This window comes from Larus michahellis, chromosome 9, assembly GCF_964199755.1.
Source record: "Larus michahellis chromosome 9, bLarMic1.1, whole genome shotgun sequence".
Classification (NCBI taxonomy): Eukaryota; Metazoa; Chordata; class Aves; order Charadriiformes; family Laridae; genus Larus; species Larus michahellis.
The window spans coordinates 20,254,488-20,272,724 of record NC_133904.1 but is presented as its reverse complement, the minus strand read 5'-3'; the positions used below and the strand labels follow the sequence as shown (position 1 = coordinate 20,272,724).

Sequence of the window (18,237 nt, the reverse complement as noted above, 5' to 3'; positions counted from 1 at the left end):
TAAGCAGCTTTTTCTGCTTACAGAAAATCCAGAGGGAAGCCAAAGCAGCTGCCAGCACTGTGCAGACAGGTGAAGCCCCTATAAATCCCACAATAACCCTAAACAGTGAATCTGAAAGAGGCAGCACAGACCTCAGCACAGACTTAAACCTCTACACACTCCTGCAGGGCAGAAGGGAGAGGGACTCACCTAGCCAAGCAACCAGGGATGCAGCAAGTCAGCCCCAGACCCTGCAGTCCACCCGGCTGACACTGAACCTGTGCAGAGCAGAGACCCCTCTCTCTGCTCTTTTCACCCAGCACCAACATTTTTGGCTCTGTCCTGCTCTCACCCTCCTGCCAATCGTTACTCCTCTCCCCAGTCCCTTCTTATCCTCTTGCTCACTGCCTGAATGTAACTGAAATGAGGCCTCCAGTACTCCCATCTCATAGCTGGCCTTATCTTTATGAGCAGTAATGACTGATAACGCTTGGCTCCCTCTGTCTCAGCCTTCAGCTGAATTATCCCCAGCACAGACAAAAGTTTTAGAAAGGATTTGGCAGTTCAGCTAGCAGCTAACACAGAGCACAGGCAGACGGAGGCCTCAGACTTGACAAACCCAGAAAAAGCTTTGAAAAGGCACATCCCTGGCCCCAGGGAGTTCCCTGAAGAACTAGATCTCCTCATCCAAGAAATGGTAGGCTCTGGTGCTTTCCGTACACTGTGGCCACCTTAATCTTTTTTTAATCACAAGTGAAGCAATATACTCTTCCCTAGTTATGTTTTTGAAAACCACCACTGTATTTTTTTAAAGTTTACAGAAATAATTCAATCCATAGCAAATTTCAGAATGGAAAATTTCACCCAAAGTCCTAAAATTTTGAAAACCTGACTTCCTAAAACTGTGGTTTCAAAATGGGAAATGCTATTTTTGCCTAACCCTCAGCAGCTCCACCTACATAATACATAGAACTGCTCCCAGTTTAACTTGTCAAAGAATTTTAGGGTTTTCTGCTATGATTTTTTCGCAAAATTTCAAAAATAAAAGATTTCTGGAGGAAATTACGACATTAAAAATGACAAAAAGAAGGACATTAAAAATGTCACCTTGCAGGCTAACACGAATATGATAAGACCTCAGTTGATAAAAATACATTTCAACATTTCTACTTTTCAGGGTTTTTTACAGTAATGCTTTTCATTAAAAAAAAAGAAGAAAAGTGGTCATTCAAAATGTATTTTTCACTAATACTGTGTTTCAATGGCAGTGTGCAACCAGCCTTTGCCTCTCTACTAGTGAGGAAAAGCCTCTGTTAGCTTCCTCCCCATTCCCTACCATTACAAAACTCTTTAACCCTGACCAATCCTGTCTTCCATCAGAACACGCAGAAGTGCAAACACCACCACACACATGTACCATCTACCTCCAGGTGAGTTTTTTTGGGACTGTTTCTGCACCCCTGCATCCACAGTGAACCAGAAAGACCAGCAGCGCTCGCTTTTTATAGAGGGAGCATCAATACCCCAGACAAAGGTGGGAAACACTCTTTTTCCTCGCCACCTGAGTTGATTAAGATTTTATCTTAACGAATCTTAACAAAGCAAAACACCACTAAAATTGGCACATTCATTAAAAAGCAAAGGCTACGTAGTTTGTTACTGCAGCTCTTCTTGGATAGATGGTTTCCCCCACCCATACGAATTCTTCTTCTATGTAGTTCTGCAATGCAGTCATGGTAATGTGCTCTTATCACATCACTCCCCTTAGTCATAAAAAAAAGGAGCTCCAGGAGCTCTAGCATGTAATGTTAGAAACAAAATATCTGTGCATACAAACACCACTGAAAATTTCAGTAACTAGGCAAATTAAGCTAAAATACCTGTATCTCTTGATGCAACGGCTCTTTGCTGCCTCTGCAGATCAGATGTTTCCAAATTATTCAGGCTCAAGCACTGACTTTTGGGGAACATGAGTTATGATCTGACCTTTGAAGGTTTAGCTCGTTTCTAGTTGGGACCAAAAACAAACAAACAAAAATCTCAGCTATAATGCTGCGTATACATGGAAACCAAGAAGGCAGAAAGGGAAAACATCTAGTCTCAATGCAAGGCAAAAAAATGTATCCACAAAGGGTTAAGCTTTTCCAGAGAACTCGACCAAGCAACCGAGTTCTCTGGAAAAAAAGAAATAAAATCAAATGGACAGTAAAGCCTATTTCCTCCAAGCTAATAGAATTACAGAAATTACCATAAGAGCTTGTGTCTGGGGATGGAGTGAACGATGCTCTGAGACACAGGGCAAACATGATAAACAAGCTCTGTGCCAAGCGCAGCTGAGCTGAACCCAGTCTGATGCTCCTTCTCCCAGTGCTACCTCTTAACACAGTGCCAAATGGGGTCATCGTTTATCCTTCCCCAACAGCAGGGTGTGAAGCACCTATTAGGTGCAACCTCCTGTCCCATAACGCTTACCTCCCATCATTTCCAAAAACAAGGGTGGAACCCCACATTTTTCTTTCTCCCTCTCCTCCCTCTGCACAGACTGCCCCGATGTGTGCAACAAGCACTGCGTGCATGAGCCTTGCATCACCTGGTCATTGAAGGGGGGGGTAAGAAGTGACATAGAAGTTAACAAGGAAACTGATGGGCACCTGGGGAATAAGCCATTTTGCAAATCATGATTTTATGATCAAACTTCAAACACAACTCTCCATTGTCCCCCATCTCCTTTGCCCTGAACAATAAGGTTTTTGTGGGATCAAGCTAGGAACCTGTGCTCTTATTCCCCTTCCCAAATTTCACCTTTCTAATCCATGAAAGCAGGAACGGTCCAAAGACAGTTATTTTCAAGAGCTTTGGTCGTGTTTGGTCTCCAACTCAAACCCCTGGCTCTTGCCGGATCCCAGCTGCTATGTATACCACTCTGGGCTTAGATCCTGGCAACAGTTGTACATGACTTTAATTACTCCTGGGAATAGCACATCCTTTTTATACAGTCAAGCACCTAGCACATGTGCTTGCAAGATGAGACACAGGCAGGAAAAAACCTCAACATTTACAGCGTAATTGGAAATTCAGGTCCCATGGTCTCAGTTCACTGCTAAATCAAGCATCCCTAATGTCAATATCCATTTCAGCACAATTCAATTATAAGATTTTTATTAATTAAACTTCTCCTGGCAGGTTGGCATGAGCTTCTGATAGAGAAGGATCCTGTATAGCAACTGACTGGACAAATCTTTAGCATTGTCAGATTACCAGGTACATTTATGCACCAGTTTAAGGACTTGCCTATTATCCTTGCCAGAAGACTGCTCTTTGCCTACAATAACATCTGTTTTGCCTGCAATTTATTTGCTGTTTCAAGTGCTCTGACAGCCTGGGTAGCTAGAAAGGGGGCAGCACAGCAAACCTAATGGGAGCTCACTGCGCAGAACTGCGTTCAGGGTCCTGCCGTCTGCTGCTTCCAGGCATTTCACGCATCGGAGGAGCAGAGCTCTCTCTACTTCCTATGCTCATACAATCCTGGCAGCTAAGCTCATCTTCAACAGCCTCTGTCGACAGGCAGTAATTCATAACACCATGGAGAGCACGCACGCTCTCCTTCTAACTGCTGCTGTTTGCTTTTTCTGTCAAGGTGAGTGATCCTTAATTTGTTTATTTTTTGTTGGTCAAGGCGGGGGGTTGAAAAGGTGAACAGGAGGTGGCTTTGGTGCAAATTATTTTTGAGAAGTGCTGAACCTCACTCCAAACTAACGGACAAATGTACAGAATCCCAGTACAGCTCTTTTTGTTGCATAGTGTGGTGTTGTGGGTGTGTTTTTTTTTGATTTCTCCTCGTAAATTAGTTAAGTAGTCCTGATTCAAGATGCCAAACAGGACACACAAAGCCATTTTAACATTAAGAAGAGAAAGCACCTCACACATAAAGGTGTGGCTTTACATATTGTAGAGAAGACCACAAGAAAGTGACAATATTAAACAGCTTTAAATATATGCTGCAAACAGCGCACGTTCTCTCTGTAGATATGGAAAGCACCAAAATATTTACCAAAATATTTAAAGAAAAAAAAAAACAACATTAATGTACTTCTGTAGATACGGTGGATGCTAGATTTAATTAGAGTGCTGTTGACATGAAAAAGGCTGGCAATTTGTGATTGACTATAACAGACAGCCATTATTTCCCTAAAAGATTTGGGAGGATTTATTCCAGGAAATCTTGATCGGAGAGATACAAGGTATCAATAAATATTAAGGGCAAGGCTAGCAGTTACAAAGTGTGAAAGACGTGTTCATTTTTTAGTTAGCAAGTTGGCTTGAATGATTTCACTAATCTGAAAATAAAATTGCCCTCCAAGTGAGCAGGAGGAGGAGAAAAAAAAAGAAAGAAAGAGGTTTTAGCTGAAAACAATAGTTTCTCATGAGGGGGACCCTCTTGTCCTAGGGAGAGGGGAAGCTTTTAGAAAGACCAGAAAGTAACACCTGCTTTGTGAAACACTATAGATCAGTCACCTGCAGATACTTCTGCCTCCTGTCTCTTTCTCTACAGTCTGGCAAAACATGAACATGTCCTTGCATATTTCTGTAGATTTGTATTTGGTTTTCAAAGGAACTGTAGAGTACATTCAACAGACTTCAGTTCTATGCCTTTGCCTAATTCAAATAGCGTCATACATAAATGACAAAACAGGCCTGTTTTTGTTTTTCAGTTGGAGTGCTTGAGGATGTGCCATCCAGAAGAGAGTTTAGGAGAGAGTCCCTAAAAATAAAAGGCCATTGGCTTTTAAATAGTGTCCAGCTGTTAGGATGGTTATTGCCTAGCTAGCTTAGACAGTAAAAACGTAGCGTGAAATCCAGGCTGTCACACATCATCCCGAAACAGTTGAAAGATCTTGTTGTTTAAGAATTTCAGATCGCAGCTTTTCTGTTGGCCACAAGACACCATGAACAGCAGTTATCAGTGGCAAAACGGACAGTAGGAATATATTATAAATAAAAATTACCTAGAATAATAAATGGATAATTAGCACAATATTTTGAATGTGCTGTAAAGCCTTTGAATATAATGGTTAATCGATTTTTAATCCCTTTTTTTTCATATTTTAACAAGCAGGCTGTTATCATCGCTATAATCACGCAATCATGACTCAGGCTAGAAAGCAGAGTTCTCATTTCCTGGGAATCCTCCTTTTGCAAAATGCTCTGACAGCTTACGAGCGGCCTGGTCTGTCGGGTTACACTTTTCCCTCCCTCTGCCCCACACCCCTGCAGCTTCAGCAGGTCGAGGGGACTAGGCCTGTGCGGGCAAAGTGCTTTGGCACCTCCAGTTCTTCAGTAACTCCCTAATTTTTGAACCCATTTACAGAGAGGTATGTGAGAAAAACTCTGTTGTAGTGTCACCTTTCACTGCTTTTCTTCTCCAAGCCTAAGCCAATGCCAATCATGACACACAACTACCCACTTAGGTAGCGCTTGGCCTCTCCCCATGCATCGCAGAGATGCCAGGCCATTAACACAGTCAGGCACTGACCCCCGCTCCGGCACCCAGACGTGGGGTGCTGCCGCCTTGGAGGCCGCTCATCCCACCATTCCCTCCGCAGGCTGCGGCAGCTCTGAGGCTGAGCACCGGCTCTACGCAGCCCTCTTTGAGAGCTACAACCAGTTTGTCCGCCCTGTCAAGAACGTCTCCGACCCCGTCATCATCCAGTTCGAGGTGTCCATGTCCCAGCTGGTGAAGGTGGTGAGTACCTGCCCCGACGGGGCGCCTGCGGCGAAGGGAGGCCTGGCGCCGCGCCCAACACCCCTCTCTTTTCTAGGATGAAGTCAACCAGATAATGGAAACCAACTTGTGGCTGAAGCACGTAAGTAGAGCTCACTGACAGCGCACACGGCACAGACTCACCTCCTCCCAGCGCGGGAAGAGCCGTCCGCGGGCTCCCGGCAGCACCGGGCTCGCCAGGCCGCCCTCCCTCGAGGCAGAGCCGCGGCCTCGGGGCGCATCACGGGCACAGGCCCCGGGGCTCCACGGCGGGCCGCCCCCTTCAGGCCTGCTCCCGGGCGGGAACGCCGCCTCCGCGCCGTGTCCGGCGCGCGGCTGCCCCCCAGCGGCGACGGAGCGCCCAGGGACGGCCGGACCCCGCCGCCGGGCAGCTCCCGCCCCAGGAACCGAGCAGCCAGAAGCAGCGGCATCACTACCGACCCCTCCGCCTTTCTGCCTCACCCGCCCTGGGTGCAGCAGCATTTAAGTACGGGCCTGGCTCGGGGCGCGGCTGTTGAACTCCGGTTGTGGGCCGTCAGCTGCAGCCCTAACCTTCTCTCGCTTCATGTAGTCACTAAATGCTGTATTTTTGCCCTGAAGACTTCCAAAAAGGATGCCTTGGCAGGCACCGACGCACAGAGGAAGCAGCTCAGCACGGAGGTCCCACACAGCATCCCTGGGTGCTGTCACCTCTCGGAAAGTGAGAACGAACCAAAAATGCTGCCTTCACTTAAAAGGGTCCTTATGGGTTAAAAATGCAGTTACTCACTGTTGCAGTCAGCTTAATAACTTAATTCACGGCTTCAGCTTAATGTTCAACTTTGTTAAATTGGGGTTTAACAAGCCCTAATGAACAAGGCTATTACTTAACTGAGCAATGACACCCATCATCACACCTAGCACCAGAGCCTCCCATCAATTTGTTTTCACCATCTCACGGACACCTGGCTTTTTAAGACCTAAGTTAGCTGTTATTAAAGTCCTATGCTCTCTGGCAAGAGAGTGTCTTATTCCCTCTATCACCTTGTTGCAGGTACTGAGTAGACATTCCTGGGACATGGAGTCACACACATCTCAGTTGTACCTAGACCAACAGGCCCACAATCTCTATGGGAACACCAGACATACATGCTTGTTAAGGAAATATCTAATCATTGCTAGTATTCAAAATAAAACAACCCTAGAAGTGATATGACAACACTTGGTTTGAGTCTAGTCCACAGAATTTCAGTTTCTTCACAAACCTAACATAGACTCATTCCTTCCATAATTAGATCTGGAACGATTACAAGCTTCGGTGGAATCCAGCAGACTATGGAGGTGCTGAATTCATCCGAGTACCATCTGGCCAGATCTGGAAGCCAGATATTGTTTTATATAACAAGTAAGACTCTTGCAAATTTATCTTTTTAACTTGGGAAGGAGGAGGGTGACGTTACTAGCTTAAAAAAACTCAGCAGCAGGTTCACTAAATTAACTGAAAAAGCCTGCTTTTCAACACACCTGTGTCCCACATCTCCCTACTGCTGTACTCGCCTCTGTGCCACCTACATCAGCATCGCTGGGCAGGAGCCAGCTCCCAACCTGGAGCTGCAAGTGAGCAGGCCAAAGTGAACTTTGCTTTTCCACTTCACAAGCCTCTACTTTTACTATTATTTTTACCACTGTCTACAAGGGAGGTGGCAAGAAATTCCCTTAGACTGAAGAGTTGTTGTCTGTGAGTCAGACCTTTAACTGAAAAACACTGCAAATTATAGCTTTTTAGCAGTTAAACTGTCGATTTGCCACCTTTCACAATAACAGTGTTGACATATAAAAGCCACAAGTAAAGTTTACTTTTGATGTCAGTTTCTGAGACTGCGAGGAGACAATCCATAACTAAATGGATCCCTCTGCTATGTAGGGAAGCAGTTCCAGTGAAATGGAGTTAGCTACACAGAGCCAAAACTTAGGTCTATGGAACAACAGCAATGATGCTCCTTTTCTAACTGTAGCCTTAAAACTTTAAATTACCTTTTTAGTTTTACTTTTTCATATAAACAACTGAAATTGTCACACAGATCTTTTATACTTTAAAAAACCCTCACCAGATACACTCCTTATCCAAAGATGCACCCCAACCCTAATCCCTCTTTGCATAATCACTACCTGCACTGTCCACAGAAGAGGTGGAAATACCAGTACTGCGGATATCCTCTTACCAGCCCCTGGGTTCTGATGTGCTTCATCTAGAATAGAAGAAAACAGTTCAGTTGGAAGGGACCTAAATGATCACCTAGTCAGACTGCCATTTGCGATCTCCTATTTGTAGTTCTGGATTTTGACTGCAGTTATGGTAAGGGCCATGTTATTATAAGGGAGAATATTTCCTTTCAAACCCTGCATAAGTAAATTTATACAGCTGTTTATTTCAGTTTAACTATGCAAATTTATGATAGCTGATGACTCAGTCCTGCACATGCAATTCAGCTCCATGTCATCAAGTGATTGCTGACTTTCCCCAAACAGATTAAAGACTTAATGTATATGATCTGAATGTATGAAACTACGTGTAGTTTCATTTTAATTTTTGTTATTTTTATTTGTTTTACAGTGCAGTTGGGGATTTCCAGGTTGATGACAAGACAAAGGCCCTACTAAAATATACGGGTGATGTGACCTGGATACCTCCGGCTATATTTAAAAGCTCATGTAAAATAGATGTAACCTACTTTCCATTTGACTATCAGAACTGCACCATGAAGTTTGGTTCCTGGTCTTACGATAAAGCCAAAATTGACTTAGTTTTAATTGGCTCTACAATGAACCTGAAAGATTACTGGGAGAGTGGAGAATGGGCTATTATTAAAGCTCCTGGGTATAAACATGACATCAAGTACAACTGCTGTGAAGAGATATATCCAGACATCACATACTCTCTTTACATCAGGCGTTTACCTTTATTTTACACTATCAATATGATTATTCCGTGTCTGCTGATTTCTTTTCTGACTGTATTAGTTTTCTATTTGCCTTCGGACTGCGGTGAGAAGGTGACACTCTGCATATCAGTCCTTCTATCTTTAACAGTATTCCTCCTTGTTATCACAGAAACCATACCTTCTACTTCCCTGGTAATTCCACTTATTGGGGAATACCTCCTTTTCACCATGATATTTGTAACTCTGTCTATTGTCATTACGGTATTTGTACTTAACGTGCACTACAGAACACCCAAGACACACACAATGCCTGTGTGGGTGAGAACAATTTTCTTGAACCTACTTCCCAGGATCATGTTTATGACAAGACCTGCCAGCGATGAAGAGAATAATCAGAAGCCAAAACCATTTTTCACTTCTGAGTTTTCAAACTTAAACTGCTTCAACACTTCTGAAACCAAATGCTGCAAAGATGGCTTTGTATGTCAAGATGTGGCATGCAGCTGTTGTCAGTATCAGCGAATGAAGTTCTCAGATTTCAGTGGCAACCTCACAAGAAGTTCAAGCTCTGAGTCTGTAGATCCTCTGTTTTCATTTTCAGTTCTGTCACCAGAAATGAGAGATGCTATTGAAAGCGTTAAATACATTGCAGAAAATATGAAAATGCAGAATGAAGCAAAAGAGGTAAGAACATATTTTACTATTACTCAAACTGCAGATACCATGTGCCATTAGTGTTTTATAAGAAAAAGAGATCTCAAAAAAAACCCCAAAAAAGTAAAGAAAAAAAAGGACACCACAGACCATTATTACATACAAGTAAACTACCCAAGTTGTATTACAAATATGTCCAGTCTTGAATGTAGATAATTTTGGGGAGCAGCTCTGTTACACAACACTCTATTAACAACACATACACTAAGTGAAGCATGTTAAGGTAACCAGTGCTAGGCAAACACACCTGAGTACACATCCTACAAGAGTCGGAGTGAGGATATTCCAAGTTATAATCTTAATAGTGGAATTTGCTGACTCTATGCCTTTAGAAAGTTATATTCTTCCTCCCACAGCTTACGGTCAATAACAAAGAACACAAGAATGAATGTCCTTCACAGTGATGATATGGCTTATTCTGCTGCTGCTGCTGCAGCGTAAAGTGCTGTAGTTAAATGAGCCAACTCCTGCAAGACAGGGTCCATCATCTTTCATAAAACTGCATCTTGATGCAATGAAAAAAAATTAACGTTTTCTTTTTATCATGTTCCTCAAACATACTAAGAGCAGTAGCCACGCCACCACAAACGTCACTTGATTTAAATCCTCTCAGTATGGCTTTATTTATTATCCTCTCAGAACTTTATTTAGAATTAGTTGGTATAGAAAATCTGGGCTTGTTTTGGTTTTATTTAAGTCTGCCTTAACAAACAAGTTGTAAGCTAAAAAGTGCAAAATTTCAAAAGCAACAAATGCATTATTCATTTATATGCATGACAACAATCAAATTTCAGTACTATGTAAGAAACATACCAAATAGTTATATACCAATTAACCTTTGTCTTTGTACATACTGTGTAAAGACCAGTAGGAGCAGTCTGTTTCAGTAAAGTTTTCTGGACAAACCTGATCACCTAAGAATGTAACGGTTTTCACTTTCATTTTTGGCATACTGAAGAGAAGTTGTATCTCATGAAGTCCAGTGTCTTGGTGAACAACTTTTTTTATTTAAAGAAGGAGCTCTTGGCTTTGCCACAAATAGCATATTCAAATAAAGCTTCTTCAAGATGAAATAATGTGTCAACGAAGATGCAGATATGCAAGTTATGCATATATGAAAGACATCTATGTATAAAAAAAAACCCCTGTGCTTCCTGTATAAAATGGTACTAATTGCTAATGCAAGTTACTCATCTAATAAATATGCCTACTTGCTGTTCATTTATTTTTCAGATTCAGGATGACTGGAAATACGTTGCCATGGTAATCGATCGTATTTTTCTATGGGTTTTCATCCTGGTATGTATTCTAGGAACAGCAGGATTGTTTTTACAACCTTTGATGGCTGGAGATGAAATGTAAAGATCAAATAGTATGTTGTGAAATCAAATAAAACTTTTGCAAACCAACTCTGCACCCCTACCCCAGCACCTGCTGTTTTTTCTATGTGTAGTAGAATAAGGATCTCTCTTGGCCTCAACTTTGCTTGACCAAGAAGGCTTTGTTAAAAATGTGAAAAAAAAAAATAATTCTGAACCTTTATAACAGCTAATCTCAAATTAATATGAGCTATGCTTGGCAGCTACTTTTAGCAATGACTGGAAAAGATGTAGGTAGTATATTAAACTTTATAGGAACAGTTTAAGAAGGGGTTGATAAAGAAACTGAAGATTGCATGAATATTCGGAAAAGTCAAGACAGGTTGAATACTTTGGGCTACTAGATTTGTTTCCACGAGTCTGGTGCCAAGTCTTTTCAGATCATGACAGGATCTTCTGGGAATAAGCTCATACTGCGTTCAATGAATGCCCTCAGGAGGACGAAATGCTTTAGGAAGCACACATACTGAATTGCTAGAATGCAGACATTGCCACCTGGTGTATAAACTGACTCAGTGGGAGGAAAGGACCATGGGCGGGTTTATCACAAAAGGAAAACAAATAGGTAAATAATAAATGATGGTAGTAAAGCAACCATAACATAAATTCCGTGCATCCCAATACTTCAGTGTATGAGAAGACTGTCAGAAAAAACCAAGCTTTTCAAACCCGATAATGTTTAAAATCATGTACAAGTAAAACACACACTAAGATGCATTCTGCAGGTTGTGCAAAGGATGAAAACACTTTGATAGGATAGTTTGGATAAAAAAGCATCCTGTTACAGCAAAGTGGTTTTTGACAGGGGAAGATACAAAATAGTACTGTCAAGAATGCTAATGTTGCTTCTTAGGCATACCTTTTTTTTTTTAGTCAGTAACTGCACATAATTTAAGAGCATGAATAAAGAATGCAACAAAATATTGTAGTGATAAAATATTGCATAAAAATATAAACTGTTCTCTCTGTACCAAACTGGAAAGTTTTTGGAAATACAGTGTATCAAGTGATGTAACATTTATGAAAATAAAGAGAATCAAGCTGTTGAAAATTGCACACTTTTTTCCATTTATTTTGACCAAGTGACAAGAACCTATATAAGGTAGCATTAGCTACAGTTCAACACATTCAGAAACAAGTTACATAAGAAAGGTCTGTGCTTCTGCATCTATTAAAATTATTCTGGTTCAGACACAGCTGATGATAAGCTGAAGACCCCAAGGATTCTAGTGTCTGCTATCTTATCTGTATTTATCATGATCAGACTGTAGAAATGACTAAAAGAAATTTGTGCATTTGCAAAACCTGTGAGTTACTAGGATAAGGACTGGGACTCCATTGGTCAATATAATGCCAGTCACCTTACGATGGGCAGTAGACAGGCATCATTTAACTTGGGGAAAGAGCTAAGGTGGGGAGTTAAAAAAAACAATATATGTAGCTAATCTATAGTTTTACTTACTTTGCTTTCTGTTCAGGTAACAGTAAACTTCAGTAACTCAAAACCAAGGAGGACTATAAAAAGAAATTTTGCATTTGAAGAGGAAATTAGATATCTAAAGTATTGCTACAGTTGCCACATAAATAAAGTCACTGAAACATTGTTTAATCTTAGTAATACTGATGAAGTTAAAATTATTATATTAATCAATTAAACCAGATAATATTTGCAAAATCACCTTTAAAATTAATTATGATGGGAATAAAGGAAATATGGATATCCAATGCCAGATATAATTGCATAACTGAAGAGAAAGAGTGAGTCCCTTCACAATCAGAATTATTTATAAATTGGTATTAAAAAAAAAAGGCTTGCCTGGCATCATTTCCTTGCCTGTGAACCTTAAAAAGCTACACAAAACCAAGAATGCCCTACAGATGAAAACAATTTCAAATAAATATTCACTTACATATAAGTTATGACATAAGCAATCAGTATTATAATCAGTACAATGCCAAACAGTGCTATTCTAAGGGAGACAGAAGGAGCGGGGGGGAACACGTGTCCGTTTTCCAAATTCATAACCACTATAAAAACTTACATTATCAAAGATACTACAATTTACATTAAAATTCTCATCTAAACATGTTACTATTTATTCAGTAATTTAAGCAAATAAAAACTTACCAAGACTTGCTTTATCTTGGCATTACTGTATTAGCCCCGCAGGATGCAGACATATTATGAAACACACTGACAAAACTTTGGTGTAGGAAAACCCCCACCTATTTTAACAGTCCCTACCAGAAATAAAGCTTTTAAGAAAGGTGGCATTGGAACGAATTTAAAGAATTTAAAACCAGTACTTAAAGAACAGGTTTTAATGAAATAATTAAAATGTTGCAAGTTAGTTTTTAACGCTCAGAAAACAGAAAGTATGGAAAGCTGTACATCCTCGCTGCTTATAGTTACATATGGTTCTATAAGCCAGAGAACCTATTAAAGGTAGCTTTCTAAGTTCAGTTTAACAAATGTGTGAAAACTTAATCATCTGCATTTGGTTATACACCATAATAATTTTCAATCCATTCCCTTCAAAAGGCATTCTGCAAATTCCTTCTACCTGTGCTTAAGAACTTAATTCCAAGAAACAAAAAAAGGCAGTAAATGATTAACACGTTTGCAACTAACATACTCTATCAAATTCTTCGTCAAGAATAAAGAAAGCTGAATGTTCCAGTCCATTAGAATACTTGTGCAACTTGCAAACTCATTTAACTGTCTTTCCTTTCCATAGCTGATACAGAGATATTGATATACATGTATCCTTTAGGCATTTTAAGCCTTACCGTATTAAATGTTCATATTAGTATGATAGAATTAATAAGGTTTTAAATTTAGCAGCAAATTACACTGAAAAGATATAAAGGCAAAACATAGCCAGATCGCTATTTTTACTTATATGTTGAATACATGGGAAGTTTAACTGGTATTCTTATTTTAAATTTACTCTGTAGAATCTTTATACTTCTACAACACATTCAAGAGAGCTGATAAAAATTCTCCTTTGCATACTATAGTAAATGGAAATAAGCAACACTACTGTGTAAATACCTGCAAATATTTAATAGTCAATATAATAATTTACATAGTAATTCAATAATTGGACTACAGTGATCATCACAAAAAAAATTTAAATCCTTCGATTTCACAGTAGGTGTCAGTGTATGCTTTTCTGACATATCATAAATGCAAGTGCCTCAGAAGGTTCTTTTAATTCCAACCTGATTTAGAAGTAAATAGTAGACTGGCAATAAGCAAACTGACTTCTATGTGTCCTAGGGATGCCAAGCTTTAATATAAACATAATTTTCTCGGTTTTGATTAGTTTTTTTTTACTCTATCAGAAACATGCCTACAAAGAACATGCATGGAAACAGAGCTACTGAAAAACTCTTTAGAACCATATTAGCAGATCCAAAAATATTTTACGCATTTGCACTGCCTATATGTGTAGGTACTATTATACTTGCCCATTTATGAATAACAGGAATAAATAACACAAGTGATCCAATTATTGAAACCAGAAGAAAAGCCCATAAGAACATTCGATCAAGCACCTGAGCAATATATTTCCAGTCTTCAACAACCTAAAAAACAAAGAGCATAAGAGTTAGTCAGTATGTGCAAGAACAGGTAAAAATACAGTACCAAACCCTGCAATTCTTAATCACTTTACAGTACACTTTTTTCCAATCAGGTCCATTTGGTAACCCCCTTTAATAACTTTTTATAATTACACTGTGAGCTAGAACAGGAACAAACGTCCCTTTATGAAGATTGGTAAGCTATTTAGACCAATACTAGGTTTTAATGCAGAAAGTGACCCTGACAAGCACTGAACAGAGATGAAACTAGTATGCAGTTTTCTAACATACTGCAGGATTTAGGATTCATGCCACAGCCTCATCATAAAGTGGAATTCCTGGGCAGGAGCTAGAAGCAAAAGCTGGGGGGGGGGAACCAAAAACCAAACCCACAACACACCCCACACCTGAAAAGCCCCCACAAAACCAAAACTACCCAAACCAAACCAAAAAAAAATTTAGCAGTAGACAGCAGCTGTTGTGTTACAAGATCTGAAAGCTGTGAAGGTACCGCTGCACAGAATTACACACTAGGGTGAATACTCACAGTACTTTCAAGACTATTTTCCTGGTTGATAGGATTATTCATATCTATACACAATTTTGCAAATATAGCAGATATAATTGTGAGAGCAAATTAAAATCCTGCCAAATAACTGTCTTGGATTCGAGCTGGGGCTATCCACATTTCCCAAGCCTACTGCTTCCTAAGAGGCAAGGCTACAACAGCACTAGCTGTGCAGTTTGTATTAACAACTTTTGCAATTAAAGCTTGCATTCTCTGGTGCCCAAATAACAAAACACAAGTGAATCCCCAGTCAGCTACATATTAATTTCTGAGGTTTAGAGTAAAAACAACATTACACCTGAGAAACAAAATACTTATCACCTGTCTCGTCACTCACAGTGAAATAGAGTAAGTTCATTAAGAGAAAGAAAACCAACCCTTAATTTATAGGAAATCAGGTATTTAATAGCAAACTATTCTATTTGTGTTGTTGATACAATGCAGGGGTATTAGATGCTGTTTTAACAGTACAGTAGATACATTTATTCAAAATCTAGGCTGGATCCCTTGTGATAATGTCAGAGTCAAGTCCTGAGAAGGTACATTAGAGACATTAGCTTACTCCTAGGCTAGCATCTGCGAACACGCTCTCAGCAACCAGTAACTGCTGAAGACAGTAATTTCTGTATAAATTGAAAGAATCTCAGGCCTTGCCATCAGAAACAGACAGCAGTATCACCACACCACAGAGCAAACTTCTGTATTAGCGTGAAAAGAACATTTAAGCTTCTGATGTTCCAACGGTGCTAGTTTAAAAAGCACAGAAAGAAAACAGATCCATAATGATCTTACTCAAATGGTGTAAATATCCATTAAAGATAGTTCAGAATGCACATGTACAAACTGAAAAAAGCCTTTGACATCTTTTGATATAATTTAGAGACGAATAATAATAAGCCTAGAAGAGAACACTCAAGAAAGCATCGAGACCATGTTTGAGCTCAGCATAAAATGACTAACATAAGGCTATAGCTTGTATTTAAACTAATATAAATTAGAGCATTAAAATTGTTTTTATTTGGAATTGAAAGCTGCAAAATAAGGCTTAGCAGCATTTATTCTGAAAATGTAAGGCAAATACACTTTTCAGACAGCCCTCAGGTACAACATTAAAATAAAAAATACCTACTTCTCTCATCATCCAGCAGCACTGTAGGGAACAGTTATGGTACATGCTCTCGTAACAGACAAGTATCTCTGAAAATATGTAATTAATAATATGCACTTACTTCTAGAAGAAAGCAAAAGACTTTAAAGAACCCAAGGACTGCATTGTATCAGCCCAGTATCTCTAAGAATTCTCAGTATTGTACCATACTTGTACTTCTTTCCAGTGGAAATCATTACATGGCTTCCAGTCAAGGCCAAGAACTGGAAATCCCAAAGGACGTATTTAATATGCAACTGCATAGTAAACTGGTTCTTAGTTTTCTAATTTCTGGTTTTACAAAATCAGCATAATATGACTAATATACCCACCTCACGAACTTCATTCTCCTTCACAACATGCCTTGTAATATATCGAATAGAATCTAGAGCTGCTTCCAAGGTGTTCCTAGATGATTCTGATCCATTCGTATTTCCTGTTTCCTCCCTCTGAGCAAAGTATCTATCTACATGACTTCTCATGCAGAGCAGCTTGGGAAGTTTGTGAAGAAATATCTTGCGAACCCAAGGTGCCATAGCGTTGTGTGTAGATGAAGAGCGATGATGAATATTGATAGCAAAGACAGTTATCACAATGGACAACGTCACAAATATCATCGTAAACACCAAGTACTCTCCTATAAGTGGGATAACTTTAGAAGACGATGGAATAATCTCTTCAATAACTAGAAGAAAAACAGTCAAAGATACCAGTACTGAAGTGCAAAGTGAAATTTTTTCACCTTCATTTGAAGGAAGATAGAAGACAAGGACAGTTAGAAACGAAAGCCCAATACAAGGAATAATGAGAAACAACGTGTAAAAAAGTGGCAAACGTCTAATTATAAATGAATACGTAACAAAAGGATACCAGCAGCATCCATCAGTCCTATTTCCTTTGCTCCCTGTTGCAGTCACAATTTCCCATTCTCCATTATCAAAAAAGTCTCTTTTGTCAACATCATAATCTTCAAGAATTATATCAACCTGTGAGCCATCGTAAGTCCAAGAACCGAATTTCATAGAGCAATTTTGGAGGTCAAAGGGGAAGAAGGTTACATCAATAGTACAAGAACTTTTGTAGTTTGCCGGTGGAGTCCAAGCAATGGTGCCATCATATTTTACCACAGTTTTTGTAGATGTTCCCTCAAAACGTCCATCTGCACTAAAAGAGAAGAAATATATGCACACAATTACAAGGGGTGTGTGTTTTTAAACACGAAAATACATTTTGTAATTGTCATTTCAGCTGTTAGCTGTTTATCCCTTCTCCCCCTTCATAGCCAAATTTTATATTGTGTTCAGAGTCAACTTTTTTTTTTGTTAAAACTGAATCTTACACAGGTAAACTGCTTTGGAAGGGTGCAGAATATTTTCAAGTCATGAAAAAATCTGTGCAACTTTCTGTGGTCCCAGTGACTTATGAAAGGACTGTAAAAATCATGACCTTTAACAGCATGACCAAACTCGTGCATTTCTATTGGTAATACCGCATAAATACCTTTCAATTTGGCCAAATCATAATTATTGAAGAAAAAAAGTCACAAAACAGGTAAAATAGTACTGGTGTGCCACCTCCAAACTTGACTTTACAATCACTGCAACAGCCTTTTTTCCTGACTCAACAAGTCAAGGAAAGTAAAAGCATTGTATATACACCTGAGTTGAGCAGAAAGGTTAATTCCAAAGTTATTGCTTCTGAGGTCTGTTAATTCTCAAAAAAAACCCAACCAAAAAACAACAAAAAGCCTTACAGTTGAGTGTACTTCATTTTAAATCCATGCTGAATATGACTTAGAACAGCATGAAGACCAAGTGCAAGGTCCTCCATCTGGGTCGGCACAATCCCAAGCACCGATATAGGCTGGGCAGTGACTGGCTTGAGAGCAGCCCTGAAGAAAAGGACTTGGGGGTGCTGGTGGATGAGAGGCTCAACATGAGCCGTCAGTGTGCACTAGCAGCCCAGAAAGCCAATCGTATCCTGAGCTGCATCAGGAGAAGTGTGGCCAGCAGGTCGAGGGAGGTGATTCTCCCCCTCTACTCCACTCTTGTGAGATCCCACCTGGAGTACTGCATCCAATTCTGGAGTCCCTGCTACAAGAGAGATATGGATGTACTGGAACGTGTCCAGAGAACGGCCACGAGCATGATCAGAGGGCTGGAGCACCTCTCCTATGAGGA

The 18,237-nt window shown here is 40.0% G+C and overlaps 2 protein-coding genes across 2 annotated transcripts in view; one reads left to right on the top strand and one right to left on the bottom strand.

Moving 5' to 3' along the window:
• The first annotated feature begins 3,068 nt into the window (after positions 1–3,068).
• CHRNA3 (cholinergic receptor nicotinic alpha 3 subunit) lies at positions 3,069–11,809 on the top strand. Its single transcript, XM_074601099.1, has 6 exons — positions 3,069–3,616; positions 5,583–5,722; positions 5,799–5,843; positions 7,015–7,124; positions 8,334–9,345; positions 10,609–11,809. The coding sequence occupies exons 1-6, from the start codon at positions 3,562–3,564 to the stop codon at positions 10,735–10,737; spliced, it is 1,491 nt and encodes a 496-aa protein (XP_074457200.1). The 5' UTR covers positions 3,069–3,561; the 3' UTR covers positions 10,738–11,809.
• The window catches only part of CHRNA5 (cholinergic receptor nicotinic alpha 5 subunit), a 19,936-nt gene continuing 13,497 nt past the window's right edge, over positions 11,799–18,237 (bottom strand). Inside the window, exons 5-6 of the mRNA XM_074601100.1 lie at positions 16,390–17,221; positions 11,799–14,345 (exon numbers count right to left, since the gene is read on the bottom strand). Of these exons, the coding sequence (XP_074457201.1) occupies positions 14,184–14,345; positions 16,390–17,221 (994 nt within the window). The 3' untranslated portion in view covers positions 11,799–14,183. The remainder of the gene's footprint in view (positions 14,346–16,389; positions 17,222–18,237) is intronic.